The following is a 22,169-nucleotide window of genomic DNA, read 5'->3' as shown; positions in this document are numbered from 1 at the left end:
ATTGAAGGATAATTGCGTTACAGAATTTTGTTGTTTTCTGTCAAACATCAACATGAATCCAGACCTAATAATTAATCACTTAATTAATGATCACCTATTAGTTAATTTAGATAAGAAAGCCTTTCTGTTCTCATCCCTGAACACGCCATGTACACACACAGTTACTGTCTAACATATGTGTGATGTGCGTGCATGCTCAGTTGTGTCCGACTCTTTGCAGCGTCATGGGCTGTAGCCTGACAGACTCCTCTGTCCATGGAATTCTCCAGGCAAGAAGGCTGGAGTGGGCTGCCATTCCCTTCTCCAGGGGATCTTCCTGACCCAGGGATTGAAACTGCATCTCTTGCATCTCCTGCATTGGCAGGCAAATTCTTTACCGCTGCGCCACTTACAAAGCACACTGTCCACGCATAGACTCTAAGAATTAAGAGAAACACTAGCATCATCTCGTTCAGCCTCCACTCCCTCTTCTGTGTAGACGGTTTTTTCGAGACCTCTTGCCACAGGCACACACGCGTTCTTTGCCCCGGCCCTTCTAGTGAATGACCCTGAGGACTTCAGGTGTCTGTCAGCCTGTGGCCCTGAAGCCTAGTTACAGTGAAGCTCTGCTTTCACTGCGCGAGCCTTCAGCCGTCCTCATACACATTTTCTTCAAGCTGCTCTGCAGCCTGAATGTGTCTCGGGCATTTCCACTCCCGTGACCTCATTGCCACATTCATCAGTGTTTCGGCTTGACTTGTTTAGGAATGGACACCGCCGTGGAGGTGCAGCACTGGTGGCCCCTCTGGCCGTGGCCAGGCCACCCACATGCTGGACTTGGGTACACTGGCCTGTTATGCTTGTGCTTTGTCTGTGAATAGGGCCAGAAACGCTCAGTGGGTTTTGTTTTGCCATCACCTTGTGCCGCCAACTCCTCTTGGATTTCCTTTCAAGCAAAGCCTCCAGGTAGAGTTCTCTTGAACTGCTCGGCAGCTGGGTTGTCTGCTCTGTCCCTCATCACTTAGTAGCACCTGAAGATTTGATAAACTTCCATATGTTTTCCAAGTCACACATCATGCCAACTAGAATGGAATCATGTCATCTTCCAAAACTTCCTGAAGGAGGCTGATATCTTCTTGGTATCAGTGTGTACCAATGTTTTAATTTCTGTTGTTACCAGATCACATGTCCCTTTTGGATACAAAGTTAAGGGAGAGAATGAGTTAAATACTGAGCTAACTGAGGTATACTAAGCCTTTTGAATTCTTTGAGGTACCAGTACAATATTTCTGTCAAGGTCCCCCTCTGTCTGCTTCCCCAGAGTTTATATCCTAGTTGTTGAACTGAAAACAGATTCTAGATTATGTATATTTCTTCATCACATTATTCATCCAATATCAGATCTATCGAGGACAAGTTAAATAGTTATATTTCAGTTATTGCATAATAAAATCTGTAAGTTTAATACACTGGTATGCTTCTTAGTTATGCTTCCTCTTTGTCTTTCATCTTGCTACTGCTAAGTCACTTCAGTGGTGTCCGACTCTGTGCAACCCCATAGACGGCAGCCCACCAGGCTCCCCCATCCCTGGGATTCTCAAGGCAAGAACGCTGGAGTGGGTTGCCATTTCCTTCTCCAATGCATGAAAATGAAAAGTGAAAGTGAAGTCGCTCAGTCTTGTCCGACCCTTCGCGACCCCATGGACTGCAGCCCACCAGGCTCCCCATCCATGGGACTTTCCAGGCAAGAGCACTGGAGTGGGATCCAGAAAGAACTTAAGTCTCAAAACAGAAATTGCCCGCAAACCCTATTACATAGTTTCCTAACGAAGAACTTCAGATTTTGGTGGCAAAAGAAATAAATTCTCTAATTACCAAGAGGAAAAGATGTATGTTTAAATACATAGGTGTTATTACAGTTCTAAATCACTGTTTGTTGGTTGGTTTTTTTTCTTTTTTGTGCCCATGATTTATATGGCAGACTCAGGTTATCAGCAGAGAATTGAAAGCTACTAAATTTGTGTCCTTTACAGCTTCTTAATTGAAACATGTATATTACCATATGTGCAATAGATCGCCAGTCCAGGTTCGATGCATGAGACAGGGTGCTCAGGGCTGGTGCATTGGGCTGACCCCGAGGGGAGGGATGGCATGCGGCGGCCGGCCCGCCCCCCGTTTAGGATGGGGAACACCTGTAAACCCATGGCTGATTCATGTGAATGTATGGCAAAACCACTACAATATTGTAATTAGCCTCCAATTAAAATAAATAAATTAAAATTTTTTTAAAAGAAAAAATATAGAAAGGGAAGGAGATTGGGTAGTCAATCAATTTAAAAGGCTGATGGCTGGAATGAAAAGAAACTGATTTTTTTTTTAAAGCCATGGTTGAATGAATTTTCTTTTTCAGAATGTGACAGCTTCCTGGATGTTGGACTAGGCCGAGAGTGTGCCTCAAAACCAGGTGTCCTTAAAAGAGAATCTGGGAGCGATTCTGACCTTTTTCACTCGCCCGGTGAAGACGTGGACAGCATTGTCTTCTCCAAGGTACCATCAGCCTCAGTGTGCGACTCCGGCTAGCCATCATCTCTTACGTGATCTCAGTGACTTGTAAAGGCTCCCTTTTGGAGAATGAAGCTCCAGGTGGCCAGGCCTTAGAAAGAGGCCTTGGCTACATTCTTTTCTATAGAATCATGGCTGGTTCCATGCAGGTTGTGAAGCTCACACCGAGCCCTAAAGAAATGGACGTTCCTTTTAAGTGAATTAGAAGTCAGATGACAGTGACTACTTCTCAGGGGGCAGGAAAGACCACAGGACAGACTGTAAGATGTCATGTGTATAAGCTCACCACAGAGTCCTGGCTGGTTAATGTGTTTAGGCCTGAAGCTCACGGCTGAGCTTGGTGAGGTCAGCCCTCCTCATTGCCTGCTTAATTGGAACTTTTTAGATCTCTGCTTGGGAATCCAGCTATCTCCCTGGTGGAAAGCCAAACCCATCCACATGAGTCACTTCACGTTTTCATAGTATTTGAGGCTCCAAGGCATACTCTCTTAACTTAGGTTTGTGTCTAGTTACAGCAAGGTCCGTTTTGTCTCCCAAGAATAGAGGCCTTTCCCGTAGCCGGGTCAGCGCACGGTATTGTTAACCTGCTGCAGGGGGTTGTCTTAACAGAGAGCTGGGGAGGGGCAGACACACAGCGGCCGTGCTGATGCCCTTGTGAGAATTCGGGAACTCGTGAGAGCAGTGGCGGGACGCTGGGTCAGTGGCTCATCAGGTCCTCAAGGCAGGCTGATGGTGCTGGGTCTAGAGCTACGCCAGAGGCCTTCTGGGACTCTGGTGTGGAACGCATCTGAGCCTCTCTGACTGTACCTGCGCTTTCCCTGCCTTCTGCTCAGTGGCTCTCATGTGCCCGCTGGGCCTCCCCTCACCCTTGGCCTCTTTCCACAGGGGACCTTGGAAAGATTCAGGGACTTCAGCATTACTGTTATCATTCCTCGTAGAAGGGGGAACAGTAAAGCAGAAAAGTCCACTAACCTGGCAGAGCTATCCTTCTCTGAAGCTGTTTACAGAAGAACATCAATATGATCTCTTGATTTAACCAAAAGAATTTAGGTAGTTTCCAGGGTGATTTTGAGGTTTGCATTGTAAAGACTCCTAAAAGTATCTGCTTCTTCCCAAGGGGAATACCGTTCTCTAGGTGCCTGTCTCTCAAAAGGCATTGGTGAATACATTAGATACCATCTCTTAATCCCAGTTTTAAAATGGAATCATTGGTAATCACTCACACGGGGCCCTGGATATGTGAGGATTTGTTCAACATTTATATACATATGACAGTTTTCTCAGTAAAAAACTTTTTAACCAATTGTAAAGTTTCCTCCATGAAGAAACACTTGCTTGAACCTCCTAGGTGCATGCCAACTTGCCCTGAATGTTGCCATCTCTAGGTTGAATGATTTTCCTAGCTGAGGAGAATTAGAATTGACTATATGTTACTTAATTATTTCAACCTGCCAAAACCATTTAGGTTTTGTTCATAAAAAATGGCCAGCACTCGATTTTAGGAGTTTTTTCCAGGACGACAGCACAGATAGCATTTTTAAAAGTTGAAGCATATCCCTGACTAAACTTTGGCCAGCATCCTGTGCTGGGGTTCTTCAGGAAGTCTAGAAATGGCGGAGATGCTCTCTCCTCTTCACGCTCACACGAGAATGTCTGGAGGCCAGGGGTGAGGTTCAGAGGATCCTTCCCCTGCCACAGCGGTTGGTGACCAGGAAAGGTTTTGCAACCACATTTTCTCTAACATTCACAAAACCAAGGGTTTACATGTGCGAGGAAAAGGAGACAGACAGGCTAATGTTTCCAAGGTGCTTACTTCATGTGAGGCACTGAACAGAAGTTTTTTACATAGGTGATCTCATTTCGTGCTCCCAGCAGCCCTGCAAGATGGGTGGTTTTATCCTTATTATACCCCTGAGGAAGCAGAGGCTCTGGTTGGTAAAAAGGTTGACTCAACATTACTCAGCTAGTAAGTGACAAAACTGAGATGTGTTGCTGGGCCCAACTCTGAAATCCACTTGTTGACTTTGCTCTCAGTCTCCACACACCTGCTTTAGTAACCAGTGCTGTATACAGAAGCATGGCAGTGGTGGCAGACAGGCCATCAGCTACTTCCCTAGAGGCCTCCCCCTGTGGTGATCTGCACAGCATTGGCTGTGAAGCCTCAGACCCTCCCGGAGTCTCTCTGCAGGCTCCAGCCTCCCACACTCCTTCTCTAAAGACTAATCTGTAGGCAAGGCATTGCACCATCCTTTTCTGTGAACCATGAGTAGTGCGTTAGGTCACTTCCTGCAGCCATTTGTGTGACTTTAGCCTTACAGAGGGCTCTTTAACATCAGCCCACAGTGTTTGTCAGAACTTTCCACCTTAGCCTCATGTTTCCACTTGGCATGCCGGCCTCCTGGCAGATATGACTCTTTTGGTGAGTGTTGTGAGCTTCATGTTTTTTTCTGATGGATATTTGCTGGTTCCTGAGGTCTTGGCTTTTCCATAGATCAGTAGCATAAACATTTAATTTTTGCTTTTAAAGTGAGAAGAAATCCTAGGGTTCTTTCTGGCCCTAGCTAAGAAAGAAAATGTGGTTGTAAAATACATGATCTGGGCCACTCTGTTATCCAAAAGGATAATTGAAGTCCACAGAATTATACTAATAGTTGCTGCCTCTTTTTCCCAAAAGTAAAGCCCTTACACCTTGTTTTTTGTGTTTTTGGTTTGGTTTTTTTTCCAAAATCATAAGATAGTACCCACAATTGATTAAGAAAAAGCAAAGTGACTTCACCAACATGCTAGCTCTTAAAGAAAATCCTTTTATTTCGTGTGCTGTCAATTGCTCTCAAATACTTAAACGTCAAGCCAAAAATTTACCTTATATTTTTTAAACTTTCAGATAAAAGTAAATATATTTACAGAATCCAGATTAGAAAACCTGTAAACTCTTAAGGCACAAGTGTTGAAATGATTGTAATTTCAGAACTGTGAAGTGGGGCTGATGCTTGACATCAGTATAGCGCATAAATGGATTAAGTGATTGGCACATACTAGGCATTTAAAATATATGCTTTTATTTTCAAGGCACATGGCCAAGTGCTTGAGTATGCTATAACAGATAATAATTTATAAGTATTTGAATAAATGAATGAAAATTAAAGGTCTAGTATTTTGGTAGTGTTAAGGGTGATTCCTTCAGGTGTAGTAATAAGATATAAAGTGCATAGCTATTTCTAGATTTCTGTGTATATAAGCGTGTATAGTGTTTACACCTCTCCATATACATATCTGTATCATACCTGCATGGTATAACTCTGGTTAAGAAAGCCAGTCAGGCATTTTTTTTCCCCCAATACTCTTATTTTTAAAATTTTGAAACAGAAAAGTAGGAAGAATTCTGTGGTGAATCCCCACCACCTAGATTCTACAATTAACCTTTTATTATTTGCTTCATTGCTTAATTGTGCATCTGTCCCTCATTCTTTCCATTAGGTCATCTAATTTCTTTAATACACTTCAAAGTTATAGATATCAATACACTCCACTTCTCAATACTTAGAATTCAGCATTTGTTTATAAGATTTTTTTTAATAATATTTACATAAAATGAAGTACACGGTCTCGAGGGTACCATTCAGTGACTTTGCTCCCAACTTTATTGAGTTATAATTGACAAATAAAAATCATATATTTTAGGTGTATGAATCCTAGGTGAACCTCAAATCACCTGGAGAGCTTGGAAAGGGAAATAGATGAAGAAAAAAAGAGTCTGTCCCTCAGAAACTTGAGTTTATTATGTAACCTCACTAAGCTTCAGGTTTCTCATCAGATGCAAATAAGAATAGCTACTAAATCAAACAGTTGTGAGGATTAAAAGAAATCATACATCTTAATCTCTTAGTAAAAGCCTCACAGTGATGAGTATCTAGTACATAATTACCATTCAAATTTATGTAATAGTTATACTGCACATATATTTAAGAAATAGATTCTCAAGCTTTTTATAAACATCATATAAACATCATTCATTTTAGACATCTGCTGCTGCTAAGTCATTTCAGTCGTGTCCGACTCTGTGCGACCCCATAGACGGCAGCCCACCAGGCTCCCCCGTCCCTGGGATTTTCCAGGCAGGAACACTGGAGTGGGTTGCCATTTCCTTCTCCACGCTCAGTCGTGTCTGACCCTCAGTGACCCCATGGACTGCAGCCCACCAGGCTCCTCTGTCCATGGGATTTTCCAGGCAAGAGTACTGGAGTGGGGTGCCATATTTTAGACTTCTATGTTAACTTTTATTCATGTAATTATTTTGTAATTTCATTTTCCCTAATTTATTTGGCCTTAGATTAAATAAAACCTAAGTGTGGTTGGGTCAGTCTGTCGGCTCAGCCCTGCCCTTGAAGCCGGAAGGCCAGTGTTGGAAAGAGCCGCTGCCCTCACACCTTTCTGTTCCCGAAGGGCGTTCTCTCCAACACCTAGTGGGTTTTTCTAGCCTGATCACCACTTGCAGATATTCATAATTTTATTAACCCCAAGGAAAGAGAAGCTTATGGTAGAGGTGATAGTTTCTGTGTGTGTTCCATCCTGCTGTCTGCAGGAGGAAAAGTAGTTATGAAAACCCGAGAGAGGACGGATTCGTTTGTCAGCCTCAGGCACAGACGTGGTCTCCGTTTCCCCATTAAGCTTGCTTCCCTGCACGTGTGTGTGTTAGTCTCTTGGTCGAGTCTGACCCTGTGTGGCCCTGTGGACTGGAGCCCACCCGTGTGCTCTGTGCATGGGATTCTCCAGGCAAGGATGCTGGAGTAGGTGGCCATGCCCATACATGACTCCATCCACCCCTTCCTTCCTGTGTCTACATTTTAGCATCTCTTCTACTTCTCTGGGTTAGGCAGCTTTAATTTCCTAGGGCCGCTGTAACCAATTCCCACACATTTGGTGGCTTGAAACAGTATAAAACTGTCCTTCCACAGTTCTGGAGGCAGGGGGTCCTAAAAGCCATGTATCCGAGGGGCTGCTCTCTCTTCTTACAAGGATACTACTCCTTTGGGATTCAGGAAATATTCTCATGTGAAGTATGACCTCATCTTAACGAACAACAGTTGCAAAGACCCAACCAAATAAGGTCACATTCTGAGAAGGATGTGAATTTGAGGAGGACACTATTCAACCCAGTCCAGTGAAAAAGCTAAGACATCCTAAAAGTGTCTTCTGAAGTTGCTACTCACGACCATTTATATTTTTCCTCTCGATGGAGAGTGGCCCCAGGAATAGAAACTGTAAGATGCCCAGATCACTCCTCACTAACTTGAAAGGAGTCATCAACAATTTTATTTTAAACCAAAACTTACCCTATTTTAGAATCTACTCAGTATAGTTTTATTTTACTATAAAATAAAAATATATGGCCCAGTAAAAGGAACACTGAGGATTTCTGATACAGACTCTGAGATCTTATTTCTTACAGGGTCTTTTTGTTTTTGTTTTTTAAGTGATGAAGATAATAGAACAGGGCATTTTTAAAAGCTGAAATCAGCTTGCATTCAGATCTTGCCTCTGCTGTACTTGGGGGAGCCCAGGAGACAGTCTGGGCCTCAGAGTCCTGACTCTCCAGCCCCTCACATCTCCCTCAGTCTCATCCCTCACTGATTGTTTAAAGAGCAGTTAAGCTGGGAAGCTGGATTCTAGAGAGTAGAAAGAAAAACCTCATATGAGCTGGTGAGATTCAGCCCCAAGGGTATAAAGATTGCTTTGAGAAGGTAGAGAGTGCTTTTGAAGTATTTTATTAAGACTTTAAAGAGTCAGCCTCTTTAGTATAGGAGGTATTTTCTCTTTCAAGACTAAAAGGGCTCATGCTGCTGCTGCTAAGTCGCTTCAGTCGTGTCCGACTCTGTGTGACCCCACAGACGACAGCCCACCAGGCTTCGCCGTCCCTGGGGTTCTCCAGGCAAGAACACTGGAGTGGGTTGCCATTTCCTTCTCCAATGCATGAAAGTGAAAAGTGAAAGGGAAGTCGCTTAGTTGTGTCCAACTCTTCGCAACCCCATGGACTGTAGCCTACCAGGCTTTTCTGTCCATGGGATTTTCCAGGCAAGAGTACTGGAGTGGGATGCCATCACCTTCTCCGAAAGGGCTCATGAGTTGCTATAATTTTTAAAATCTCTTTTGAAGAACTGTAAGTTTCTTTACTCCTAAATTAGGGAAATACTGTGAAGAAGGGGGAGGGGGGGAATCACAATATCTGTTTCTGTTTCCTGCTCCCTGTCCCATAAGAATGCACAAGAAAGATGTGAAGACAGTACAGTGCCCTCCTGTGTAGCTGAGAGGGTGAGCGTGCATCTTTCAGACACTTGACTTATCTTCTATTTTTTGGATGCCACAATACTCATCTTTCCCTCACCCATCACGTGATGTGTTCTGGTGCTTTTCAGCAGGTAGAGATTGTCAGTCTGCTGGATCAGAATGACACAATTCCTGGTAGGCTCTAGAAGTTGGCCAGGGAAAGAGCACCATCACTTTATCAAAGACTGCAGAGGACTCATTATTTTAGGTACAGTTTGGCTTGATAAAACTCAGCCAGTACTCAGTTGAAGAAAAAAAGGGGGGATAAATTTCTTGCATTTGTGGCCCAGAATTTGGACATTTGTGGCAGACTTTAGGTGGGATCATAAGCTGTTCTGCATTTTTGAAAATGCCACTGAAAATAGACTTGCTTTTTGAATATAGATTTCAGTATATCACTGTGGTAGCCAAGCACACTACCTTGTTTTTAGTTAGGGCTTGTTAAAAAAAAAAAAATTTACCTTTACATGGTATGAATTTAGAGTTTTCATACATCAGAAACCTCAGAGACATAGGTTCCCTTCATTTCAGTTGATAGTATTGACTGAAAATAACTGACCGGAATTAGAGCTTTTCCTCTGCAAGAAAGGGAAGACAATATATTTCCCATTTTGCACCTCTAGTAAAAAGGTAGAAAGAGGATGGACCTGGACGGTACCTTTATTGGAGGCTGTTTGAGTCCATCTGTGATTGTGCTTTAAGAAAGAAAGCTGTTTGCAGCCCGCTGTGATGTTACCTGTCCTACCCCCTGTAGAGGCACTGACTCAGTGGAGAGCAGCCGAGGCCTCTCAGTCCTGCCGTTTCCAACCATGCGTGCTTTCTCTCCACTGCAGCCCGAGGAGGAGCAGTTGGCTTGTGACACCACTGGATCCAGCTCCTCCACCGATGACACGGCATCCCTGGGCCGGCACTCGTCTCACGGCAGTGATGTGTCCCTCCCCCGGATTTCCAGCTTGAACAGGTCCAGAGACCCGCAGTGTCTCAACGGCTTCTTCAGCCATGGGGTGGGAGCTGAGGGTCGAGAGAGCGAGAGCGAGCCCGCTGGCTCGGGTGAGATGGAGGAGGAGGAGATGGACAGCATCACCGAGGTGCCCGCAAGCTGTTCTGTCCTGCGGAGCTCCATGCGCTCTCTGTCCCCTTTCCGGAGGCACAGCTGGGGTCCTGGGAAGAATGCAGCCAGCGACGCTGAAATGAACCACCGGAGGTGAGGCGGCGGGCTGTTCATCTCGTCTCAGTGTCTGCTTGCTTTTGATTTGGTGTTACCATTAGTGAAAGTTTTCAGGAGACACCATGGTATAGAAGAAAGAATATAGGCTTTCCTATAGGAATCAGGAAAATCTGTGTGCCAACTCCAGCTCTGAAACTTACTACCTGGTAACCTTGGGCAAGTTACCTGACCCTTCTGAGCTTTAATTCTCTCATCTGTAAAACACCTGCCTTTCAGAGTATTTGTAAGAGTAAAGATTACAATGAGATATATAAGTCACATAATGAGTAAACACTGGTGTAACGTTTGTTTAGGCCAGATTTGTTCATAAAATTGAGAGGTTAGAAAATTTGAAGGGAATAATTTCATGTCAATTTTGAATTAAGAAATAAACTTGAAATCTTACAGTCTCAACACAGGTTTTTTCACAGTGCTTCGTAGGATTTGCCATCTGTTTCCAGTGTAGAAAGTTTTGATAAAGTCTGCATTACCAGCACTTAACTGTTAAAGAGATCATAATCATTATTGAATTGGTACTGTTTTTCCACATGTCATTCAGCCTGGGGGTCTCTTGTGGCACTCGGTGTCATCCTTTCAGTTTGCCAAGCAGGCTATGTGGAAATGTGGATTTGGTTTCTAACCATTGGCTGCCTAGATGAGTTTAAGTTTTAAGTTTGAAGAACAGGTGCCATGATGCCTACTCTGTGTAAAAGTATGCCTACTCCAAGGCTACCTTCTAAATGAGGACAAACAGCCAGGGGAGGAGGCTGACAGTTGTTGTAAAACACTGATATAAACAGTTTACCTGGAGCAGTTACCGGCTTTTTTGCTTTTTAAAAATTCCTTGACCTCCTAATATTTTGGCTCAGATTTCATAGCTGTAAGTACATATAATCAGATTACATTCATTCACTCATGTATTTTTTTATTCGGCTAACATGTATTAAGCAGAGCAGGCATTCCTAGGTTCTGGAGGCCCCAAGGTGAATGAAGACCTACCTTCATATAGTACCTTACACCCTCCTGATTTGCTACCCTTTTCAGATTCTTTTAATAACAGATTGTCTCATGTAATTTTCCCATCCTCTTCATGAGTCAGGTAGGATTATCCCCATTTTTGCAGGTGAGACCACGTAGGTAGTTTAAACCATTTACCCAATGTTAGTGGAATCCAGGTTTCCAGTCTCCTGGTCAAGCAGTCTTTCTACGACTCCATTTTATTCTGGAATACAGTTCAGGGTGCAAACCTTAAAAATAACATAAGCAGTTGCTCTATCTGATGGGCAGTTATTATGTATTTGAAATCCTAGCGTATGTAAAAAGCAGTTTGTAAAAGCTGTCCTTCCCAGCTTTGTTCAAGCTGTAATTTCTTTCTTTTTTTTTAAGCATTCATATGGGAAAATAAGGATGGGGAAATGATCCCTACAGACAGAATTCCCTTCCTGAGGCAAGAGAATCTGCTTGACTGGATACGCGTGTCCCAGATGACAACAGCATTGAGAAAGGAGGATTCCTTTATATGGAATCTGTTTTCCTTTATAAACCATGATGGTTCCCTTTGCCATGACTTTATTTCCAAGCTAGATGTGACTGTATGCATCATGTCGCTCCAGTGAGGAAATTGAGGCTCAGATTAAAAGATTTGCCCAAGATTACACGGTGATTTTAGGATAGAGCTACAGTTAGAACCCTATCACCTAAATTGCTTGTATTTTCAGCCTATATAATATCATGGACTCTCCTAATTGCAGTTATCATTCAGAATTGCCTGGTACCACTGTCCTAGTACCTCTGGAGATAATGGAATGAGAGTTAGCAGTCATTTTCATCAGTTTAACTAATTTTTACAGTATTACTTGCATAGAGAATTACCTGAATTTTAAAGACTTTAAGAAAATCCTGTTAAAGTTATTCTTGGATGGCGTTTATTAAAATCCTTTTGCTTTTATAATTTAATAAACCTCACTCCTAGTCACCTGACTGTTCCCTCCATGCTTCCCGAGGAGTTAAAGTAGCCCTTCTCAGAAATTATCAGGCCTTTTTGGTGATGATGTTTTCCTTATTCCACATTCTTTCATTCCCTTACTCCCAAACCATTTCTCTTTGGTGATTGTCTCTTCCTAGTGTGATGTTTGTGTGTTTCACGCGTTTGTATCCATTTTGTTTACTGGACACTGACCTCTTCCACCGTTCATTTTCAGTTCAATGCGAGTTCTTGGGGATGTTGTCAGGAGGCCTCCCATTCATAGGAGAAGGTACAGAGCTCACTAACTTGATGAACTAACTGTTTGCCTCTGAGCTTATTTTACTAACAAGCATCTCATTCTGCTTCATCCACAATTAAACAGTCTAATTTTAAATAAGTCCTATCTGCTTCAGACAAATAAAATACAGGTACTTATTAATTGCTGATGTCCATCCTGTATGAAATGGTTTCTCGAATTTGAAGTTTTTTCCTGTTCTGCTTTTATTTAAAAAAAAAAAAAGTTAAAATATTTTTTTCCATCTTGGTTTTTTTTTGGTATTCAGATCACTTTGATAATAGGGTAGGGTCTCCCCAACTTTATCTAAGGAGGAGTCTAGGAAGTGTCTGTTGTACATAGGTAATGGACCCTGGAGAGTACTTTTTCTTTCTTTCCCAAGAAGAGGGAGAGAGGAAGAACCGAAAATAGAAGTGTGCTCATGTATGTACCAGGCCCTAAACTATTTTCAGCTCATTCTTCAATAACGTGATGAAAGCCTTTCTTCCCTAGCCACTTGGGAGTCTCCCGTCCACTGTTGATGTGGTCCTGATTTCTCAGGGTTCCTGTCAGTCTTTCAATCCCATACTGATTTTTGGTCACATAAAATTTTGAAGCTAAAAATTGCAGTGATTTATCAGCTGAAAAGTCACTTTTAGTCGAAAAGTACTGATTTGCTTTAATTTTTTCAAATGCTGAGTTTTTGTTTTATCAGTACATTTCCTGTACAGGAGTCATGTGTGACTTTTCCCATTTTTGGAAAAAAATTTAGAAATCTGAAAACGATCGTTTGATTATGGTTATTGTCTCATATTAGGAGATACTTGTAAAGAGAGATTTTAAATTATTCGCTGAGGCTGTCTTTTTAGGAAGTGGGCAGATAATGATCTTTGTTGCCTACCTGGTCTTTTTAAGTGGGTGTTTCCTTTAATTTCAGATTTTAGGCACACAGTTGAGCTCAAGCACAGTGTTGTCACGAATCTCAGATAATCATAAGCCTGGTTACGTTTGTCTCCAGGAGAACAAGTTATTAAGGCCTTTTTCAGTAGAAGTATCTAAAACCTTTAGAGATTTATTTGTCTGACTCTTCTTTGAACTCTTCAATATGGACTTATTAAAAACATGCCCTGGATAACCCTGAAAGATGACCCGTTGCTGGATGCAGCCCAGGTCGCCACGTGGACACAGCCGTCACAGCCACTTCAGTGACAGTTTCATCCTTTGTCGTATTTCTGTATGAAGAACAGGAGTTATGATTTTAAATTTTGTGTTAAGCCTTAGCTACTAAAATGGAAACATTTCAGCAAGTATTAAAAGGTAGGGCATCAGGACACTTTTTTTTAATCTGGAACTATCTAAATCTGAAAGCTAAAGAACCATGAAATGTTATTCCCCCAGCTGAGGAATTGAGGAAATTAGGATGCTCTGAAAAATACTCCTACTGTTGTGAAAGGAGTTTCTGCGACCCTAGGACTGTCTGCAGCTTCCTCACTGGATCCTCAGGTTTTTCTGATGCTCCTTCTGTCTCCCTGTTATTCATCCCCTTTATCCTAAATTTCATCCCAGTCTCTCACATCATTATCATTTTCTGAGAGTAAAGGGATGTTTAAAATCCATAGAAAGACATTGTTTAATTTTTAATGAATGATGAATTGGCATGTATATTCACTTTCTACTTTTTTCTGCATTTTGTTTTTAGTAAATTGGCCATGTAGACATAATATGCCTTTTTACTAACAGCTTAGAGGTATAAAATTAATACTTTTCAAAGAACAGACTTGTGAATCTCATGTGTGTTAGTAAACTGTATCAGGGCTTGCTTCCCTGAGTCAGTCTGGTCTTGCTTGTAGAGACATGTAGAGACATGTCTCAGCTGTGTACTTCCACTCTCTGCTTTTGTACTTGTGAGCTTTGTACTATTAATATAATCTGATTTAAAATATGTTACCTTTTAATTTATTTTTGATGGTATTATTTTGAAGATTTACTTTTAGAAGATCCATAGGGTTAGCTCATATTTATTCTTCCATCATTTTCCTCGTTGTTTTATTTTTTGTCTATCAAAACTTTCTACTTGTCAGCACAAAGTTATCAGCTGTATGTATTCAAGACAAGGTGGTTTTTGTTTTTTGGGTTTTTTGTTTGTGGTTTTTTTTAGCTTTCTTTTTGTTGGTTGGTTGGGTTTTTTTGATGTCTGCAGGTCTTCCCATTGAAGATTCAGGGAGCAGATTAGTTTTATTGTTATCTCCCTTCTGAAAACAAAAGCATGTCACTTAGACCTTTAAGGCTGAAATAGTAGCAGTGTATATTTTTTTAAAACTAATAGCTTTTATTAATCAAAAATCCTGACCTATGGCTGTATCTCCTTTTACAGAGTACCTGATACTCTGAGTTGGTTATTTTTTGTCTGCTTATGTTCACTTATCATTTCCAACCCCAGATTTTCTGTTCCTACTGCATGAGAATAAATATAGGTGCTGAGATAGTCAAGGAAATAGATGACCAAATGGAGTTTTTTTTTTTAATCTTGTGGGAAAATAGATACTTACCTAAAATTATGGGACCCTTTGGTCAATACTATAAAATTCCCTTTCAAGGAAAGACATCCCTTCATTATCATTAAAATACAGCAAAATAGGACCATTGTTATATGTTTTATCTTTAGCATCCAAGCCTGGTGAATAGGGTTTGAAGGTGGATGTTGATGTTGAGTATCATTATGAAAGATATATAAATTTTCTGGCTTAGATTCATCCTTAATGGAAACACGGGGAGGAAAAAAAAACCTGACTCAGTGAGCCTACCCCAGTGCAATTTGTCATCATTCCTTTTAATGAAGGAGATGCTGTGGTCAAGAGATGATCAAGTGGATTTTTTGTTGTTGTGTTGTTATATGCTTTATCTTTAGCCTCCAAGCCTAAATGGGTGGAGGAATGGTGGGCGGCATAGAGTGAGTGTCCCCAGTAGTGGGATTGAAACACTGCTGTGAGCATGCCCAGCCAGGAAGCCAGAGGGAGTGTGGGTACTCTGTTCAGTATTTGCTAGGAGGAATTCTGGAGTTTCCAACACTGAACTTGTTAACCTGTAAAGAGTTCACGTAGTCATTTCTAACACATTATATAGATGGACATCAATAGAAGAACTGTGCTTTTTGTTCTAGCCATTTTCTAAATTCTAAATCAGTGTTACATTCCTAATTTTTTGCTGATCAGAAAACCCATCTGTCTCTAACTGTGTCCCTTCTTTTCAAACCCAATAATCCCATCCCTGTTCCCTCTTCCATTTCTGTTTCTGCCTTTGATGTCATCCCCAGTATGAGCTGGTGTCCCTCTGGTGTGCAATACTCTGCTGCCCTCAGTGCTGATTTTAATTACAGAAGGTATGGTATTGTTATGTGTGCAGCCACCGAAGGGGGGATTGTGAAGCACAGCACCGAGCTTTCGGCTTTGGACTGGCTGTGTGCGGCTGGAATGCGTATGGCAGCCTGCTTTGTGAGCTCAGTGTTGCGTTGCCTCTGCTGTGGGCATCCTATCCAGTTCAAGGGGTGCAGCCTCGGAGCTGGATGGTGTTCCCCGATGCATTCTGCGTGTCTCAAGTGGCTATAGATTCGGGTGTTTTCTGCACAGGCTTGTCTCCATGCTGCGGTAGACCACTTCTGTCTTTGTTTTCATCCATCCCAATTCCCAGCTCCTAGGAATTAGCACATCCTGAGGAAAGCAATAACAGAAACAAGGCAGCTACTAAGATGCACTCATTTCTTAATTACGCTTCCAAATCCAGTCATCTCTTTAGATTCTAAGTTCACAGATTGCTCATCATTACATATTCTTCTCTCAGCTAAGCAGCCAGATTTAATCACTTTCAGGATTAAATGTTGTGGTAACCGTAGGATCTGGCTTTCTCAGGCTTTAGAAATAATTCATAACAGAAAACTAAATTTCTTCTTCAATTAGTCTGTCTTCTTACCCTTGCTATTGAAAATGAGTTTTACAGAGACATTTACTTGGAGTTAGTCATGATTTCTATCGTCATATTGAAATCAGAATAAAATCCATTGTTAATTTATAGAGGCATATGGTTTCAGTTCATAATAAGTGATTCATAGGAAAAAGGGCAAATAGAAACCCTTCTAGACCGGCATACATGAACTTTTTCTGTAGCAGTTAACTTTGAGCAGAGGTACCGAAAGAGCTTCATTATGCCTTCAAGCACAACTCCACATGCTTGTAACTGAGGGCATGGTGCTCTCCCTCTGCATTCTGAGATCCAGTGGTAACACACGTGATTTATTCTGGCTAGCATCCCCAAGGGCGAAAGCTGGCCAACCTTTCTGCATAGCCTCCTCCTCACAAAAAATGCTTTTCACTCTGCAAACCACAGTCTTTATTCCAGGGATCCCATTTTCCATACCAAACCTTAAGTTTGCTTTTTTCCCCCACCTTGTCAGTATCAGATATTAAACCTCTCTTAGACACAGTAACTTTTCAACTTTGGCCCTTTATGGTGTCCCATGTGCCTGTCTGCAACTAACAGTTCTCAGGAAACCTGCCAGAGCGGTGCTTTGGGGGCAGGTGTGCACAGGTGGTGATGCACCTATGTAATGTGGGGCTTCTGGGGTGGACGCATGCCTTTGAAGTTAGAAAGGTCACCTAGACTGTCATGGAAGGTGAAGTTACAAATGTTACCTGGATTGTAGTCGAATGTGAAGTTACAAAGGTCCACTTGAGAGCTGCAAGGGCAACTCTGGATCTTCCCTATTTTCCTCCAGAAAGTCACTTAATATTCATATTTTCTCTGTGCCGTTTAATTATTTGGCATTGGCAGGCTTCATAGTCTGGCAAAAATTGATCACATCAGATCAAGGGCTAAAAAAAACACATAAATAAAAGATCTATAGATAATACGGTTTATCCATATTGAAAAAATGTCTGAGAAGATGACTTGAAGTAGTTCAGCATTTGAGTAAATTGAATGAGGTTTTTTTTTAAAAAAAAAAAACAAGCCAAGTGCAGTATATTTCTCAGCCAACCAAGATCTAGGGGGAAGGGTAGGGGGCACTCATTTGGCCAGGCCCTTGCAGACAGTTTTGCCGGGTAACAGAAAGCTACAAGCAAGGGAGACGCAAAAGCAGGGGCTTTGTATCCTCCTTCCTTTCCAAGTCTCAGAATGAATTAACTCTGGTGTGTCTTGTGTTCAGTTTCAGTCTAGAAGGCTTGACAGGAGGAGCTGGTATTGGAAACAAGCCATCCTCATCTCTAGAAGGAAACTCTTCAAACACCAAAGAACTCAGGCACCCTTTTGGCCAGGAAAGGGGTGACTCTCTGGTGTCACTTTCAGAAGAGGATCTTGAATCAGGCCAGAGAGAGCATAGAATGTTTAATCAGCAGGTAAGGCTGAAAGAGGTGTATGTTGCTAATTTGGGGGGGAAAGATTCGTTTCGTTTCCCTAAATACATCCTCGTATTAGGAACAAAGAAGGCAAGACTTTTATGTTCACATAAGGTTAGTAGCTATAATTACGCATATACTCAGTGTTGCAAACAGCAGTTTTTAGCATTTAATGCTACTTGAAAGTGAAAGTTGCTCAGTCATGTCCGACTCTTTGCAATCCCGTGGACTATACAGTCCATGGAATTCTCCAGGCTAGAATACTGGAGTTGGTAGCCTTTCCCTTCTCCAGGGATCTTCCCAACCCAGGGATCAAACCCAGATCTCCTGCATTGCAGGTGGATTCTTTACCAGCTGAGCCACAAGGGAAGCCCAAGAATACTGGAGTGGGTAGCCTATCCCTTCTCCAGCACATCTTCCCAACCGAGGAATTGAACCGGAGTCTCCTGCATTGCAGGCAGATTGTTTACCAACTGAGCTATCAGGGAAGCCCAATGTTAGTTAAAGAATACCATTAATCTGCATAGATCTAAATATTTCAGCAAAGCAAACTTTTAAAATTAAGAAGGTATTAATTTTAAAACTAACACCTGGATGAACCTCTGAGAGTATTCTGGGATACACTTCCAAGTGAATTTTTTTCTAATAAAACAAAAAAGTTAAAATGCCAGTCTCTGAGTAGGTGGCTTTCATTTTAGGTAGAAGTGTAAGGCATCGTTTCAAACTAAACAAAAATTTAAACAACCTGTCCTTCGAATCAGTGACTAAGGTTTTGTGTAGAAATCTAGTTTTTTATTACATCCTGCTACGTAGCAATGAAGTGACCAAATATTTTAAATCTAGCACTAGGTGATTTAGTGATGAATGTATCACTTATCGTCATGTGAAAGTCCAAAGGAAATGAAATTGAAGGACTAAGGGAATTTTGCCTGCTTTTGTCTCCTCTTCGTGGCTTCTTGGAAGTTAAGAAAAATAACAAGAATATGGAGAATATAGTTATTGAAGTAGATGGTGTCTATTTATTCAGCCCAACAGTAACAGAAAAAGAGGGGAAAATAGGAAACAATAAATTTGGTGACTACAGAGAGCATTTCTGACAAGTACATCTGAAAAACATGTTGCATCTTATGTGTACAGAGTCCTTTGGAAATCACTTGTAGGACCAGGTAAAATACCAAAACTTGAGTTTACTTAGAGCCAGTAAATCCCCTCAAATTCTGCTTAAGCCTTTGTATGTGAGCAAGTCAAGCCCATTTAAGTGACTTGCCTGAGGCTCCATAACTGGCTCTTAAACAGTATTAAACTCAGAATGGCAGGCTTTTAGTCTCCCTGTTACTTTGAAGTAGATGACATTTGATGAGGAAATGAGAGCATTTCCGTTTTCTTACTCATGTTTATGTGATAACCTTCTCCTGAACTGATGTTCCTAGGAGTCTGAGTGATGGCCCTCTCTTTCGGTGAGTGGTGTCAGTGTAAGTGGCCTTTCTGAGTCTGTCGAGATAAAGTGTTGACCCTGTAGCACCTGGTATGCTCAGCCTGCTCAGGGCTCTGTTCACCAGAGTCTTCCATCTCGTGTGCAATCTCAGAGTGGATATATGAGCCACTTGTATCCCTGATGTGCACAAGTCGCCAGCAGCCAGCTTCCTGCTGAAGGTCTCTGCCTTTCAACTGACGTCATTTTTCAGACCTCACAGTTGTATTTGAAACATAGCAACTGTTTGCCTCAGACTCCATGGTTACCCGTGGAACAAGCTCTAAATAATGAGAAGTCTTTGGTGTAACTGAGTCAAGTTCACCCTAGTAACAGATTTTCATTGCTTCCCTTTCAGTACATAGAGATTTCAGACTGCTAGGAAGGGAAGGGATAATAATTAAAGTTAGTTAGCAATTAGGATGGCCTCTCTCCAAGCAAAACAAGAGGAGTCCCACCATCACCGGAAATGGGTTTTGTTGCAGGATCTTCTGCAGTGGGTCCGATTACACACTGAAGTGGCTGTGAATTCACTGAGTGAGTTGCAGTTACCCACATGCTCGCATATAAGCCATTTAATCTCAGAAGAGGAAGTGAAAACGATTTAGGTTTCTATCCAGATGCAGAGCCTACTTTGCTTGTGATCTTAAAACCTTTTCTATTTGTATCTCTGTTTCTAACTCTTTAATATCAGAATGATATTACTGGTATCCTACTATATGTGTACATGATATTTAAATTTTCAAAGGGCAAGTAGTCTATACATAGTCTGATATTTCCAGTGAAGTTATTTTTATCTAACTGTGCATTTAGTAAACATGTATTAAGTGCTTACAAAGTTTGAGACATCCTTAGGCGTCCTTCTTAGGAAGGATACGAAATGACCATAAGCGGTAGATACTCTAATTGTTCATTTTACAAATAAGAATATTGAAGCTCAGAAAAGCTCGATTGCTTCTCTGAAGTTGAGCACCTGTTTTGTGGCCTACCGGCTTGTGGTCTTTTCCTCTGTGTTCTGCCTTACTTCCTTCTGCTGAGTCGGAATGTCAAGTTTTGTACTAACCTAGAAATATAAGAGCGTGAACTGAGAACTGTTTTACCTTTATTTCCTTCACAGACATGTCACAGATCTAAACAACAGGGATTTAATTACTGTACATCAGCCGTTTCTTCTCCGCTGACAAAATCCGTCTCATTAATGACAATCAGCCATCCTGGGTTGGACAGTAAGTATGCTACTTTTTTCATTAAATATATTCAGAACATTTTCCCTTTCATTTATTTTTTTTTGCTTTAAGACCCTGTGACATTGCCTTAGAACATGTGCCTGACTCTTCCCCTGAATGAATGACTGATCATTTACAGAAAAGGCGACACAGAATTCAGTTTGGAGACCTTCCTCCTTTTACTACATAAAAATCTCCTTAACACATTAAATTCATTGTATTCTTGGGCCTAAACCTGACAGACATTATTTTTTAAAACTCTGTTTTGAAATAATTTCTGGTTTTTAAAATAGTTGCAAAAAACAGCACTAACACTCACCACATCATCTTCACCTGGAGCCTCCAGAGGGTTATTTTAACACTTGTTTTATCCATCTTGCTCCCTTCCCTGACTTTATCACTTTCCTTAAAGATTTTTCTGAAACACAGGAAAGTAAGTTACACATGTAATGCTCTTATGTCAAAGACACTGTCTTGTATTACCATAGTACAGATACCCAAACATTATCCAATACTAGTTCCCTGAGCTTTTCAAAAATGTCAAGCTCATGAAGGACAGAGAGAGACTGAGATATGTTTTTAGTTAAGCAAATGCCAAAAGGATTACAGCCAAAAGTGATTACTGAAACTGTATACAGATTCAAGATCAATGAGCTATGAAAGTTACGTAGAGATGTCTGGCATCCACAGGCCCAGAGTGTTTGCAAATCAGAGATGCTCAAAAATATACTTGAATTGGATCCAGATGTTTGCCACAGACAGGTGTCTTTGGGAAGCCCCACTTTTTTTAAATTTTCAAAATAGATTTTTTTTTTCCCATGAGAAGTTGCAATGTGGGATCTTGATACGAAGATTAAAATTCTCATCAGAGAGAGTATGGTATATTACATTCTTTGCTGAGAGATCATGTATTCAGGAACCTGAAATAAAGGGTATAAAACCCTCCTTCACCATCTCCTGATATAGAACTCATCTTAAAAGAGTGAGGACAGAAGTAGCTGCCCTGTGTTAATGGGATGTTCTGTCTCAATTCATGACTTACTGGAGGCCTCATCTTTTTAATGTCCACAGTGGCGTTAAGGCATAAATGGATGATTGTATTAACTTTATTCTCATTTTAATATGATTAGTAGTTCAAGTATCAACCTAGCCTGTTGGAAATAAAGGTGCCTAATAGTGACTTATTCGCCGAGATAATAGGCACAGACTCACAGAGTTGTAACTGAAGTCGTTGTTCCTGTTCTTGTTTGGATCTTGGTTTGGTTTGCTTTTGACTTGGCTTTGGGTGAGTGGTTCTGCTGGTATAGAAGGGACATTATTATAACTGAACAGTTTATAGTGGCTTTGAACCCGGAGTACTAGAAATGGATAACCCGACAGTCAGCGAGGCCGTTCAGCCCCGTGTCCCTCCTCCCAGGGCCTGGGGGAGGGCCTGCGTCTCTATAGCAACAGCTACCCAGAACCAACAGAAGGTGGCCAGTGTTCGGTGACACACGAACTTATTTTTCCTCCAAAAAGCAAAATGGTTTTTGACTGTGCTTTCAGTTGCTAGCCAGACACTCTGAATGGTGCAGCTACTCCCCAGGAAGCACAGTCCTTGAGCACCAGGAACTCTGGCTCATCTTATTGTGGGGTCCAGGCAGCTGAGCTCTCCGAAGGGGACTGAGCTCCGTGGCCGGTGGCCTACCCTCCCCGAGGGGGACTGAGCTCCGTGGCCGGTGGCCTTCCCTCCCCGAGGGGGACTGAGCTCCGTGGCCGGTGGCCTTCCCTCCC

General features: G+C 41.7%; 1 protein-coding gene across 7 annotated transcripts in view; it reads left to right on the top strand.

Annotated features, from left to right (window-relative positions):
• The window catches only part of AKAP13 (A-kinase anchoring protein 13), a 319,519-nt gene that overhangs the window by 229,628 nt on the left and 67,722 nt on the right, over positions 1-22,169 (top strand). For 4 of the 7 annotated variants that reach the window (XM_040256972.1, XM_040256973.1, XM_040256971.1 and 1 more), the window contains exons 10-15: positions 2,390-2,526; positions 9,699-10,069; positions 12,274-12,327; positions 15,626-15,691; positions 17,510-17,699; positions 20,288-20,396. In XM_040256972.1, the coding sequence (XP_040112906.1) occupies positions 2,390-2,526; positions 9,699-10,069; positions 12,274-12,327; positions 15,626-15,691; positions 17,510-17,699; positions 20,288-20,396 (927 nt within the window). The remainder of the gene's footprint in view (positions 1-2,389; positions 2,527-9,698; positions 10,070-12,273; positions 12,328-15,625; positions 15,692-17,509; positions 17,700-20,287; positions 20,397-22,169) is intronic. The other 3 variants (XM_040256976.1, XM_040256977.1, XM_040256975.1) reach the window with 2 other exon arrangements.

Source organism: Oryx dammah, unplaced genomic scaffold (assembly GCF_014754425.2).
Source record: "Oryx dammah isolate SB20612 unplaced genomic scaffold, SCBI_Odam_1.1 HiC_scaffold_16, whole genome shotgun sequence".
In the NCBI taxonomy this organism is placed as follows: domain Eukaryota; kingdom Metazoa; phylum Chordata; class Mammalia; order Artiodactyla; family Bovidae; genus Oryx; species Oryx dammah.
Note: the sequence above shows the minus strand (reverse complement) of the source record. Positions and strands in the feature narration are given on the sequence as shown.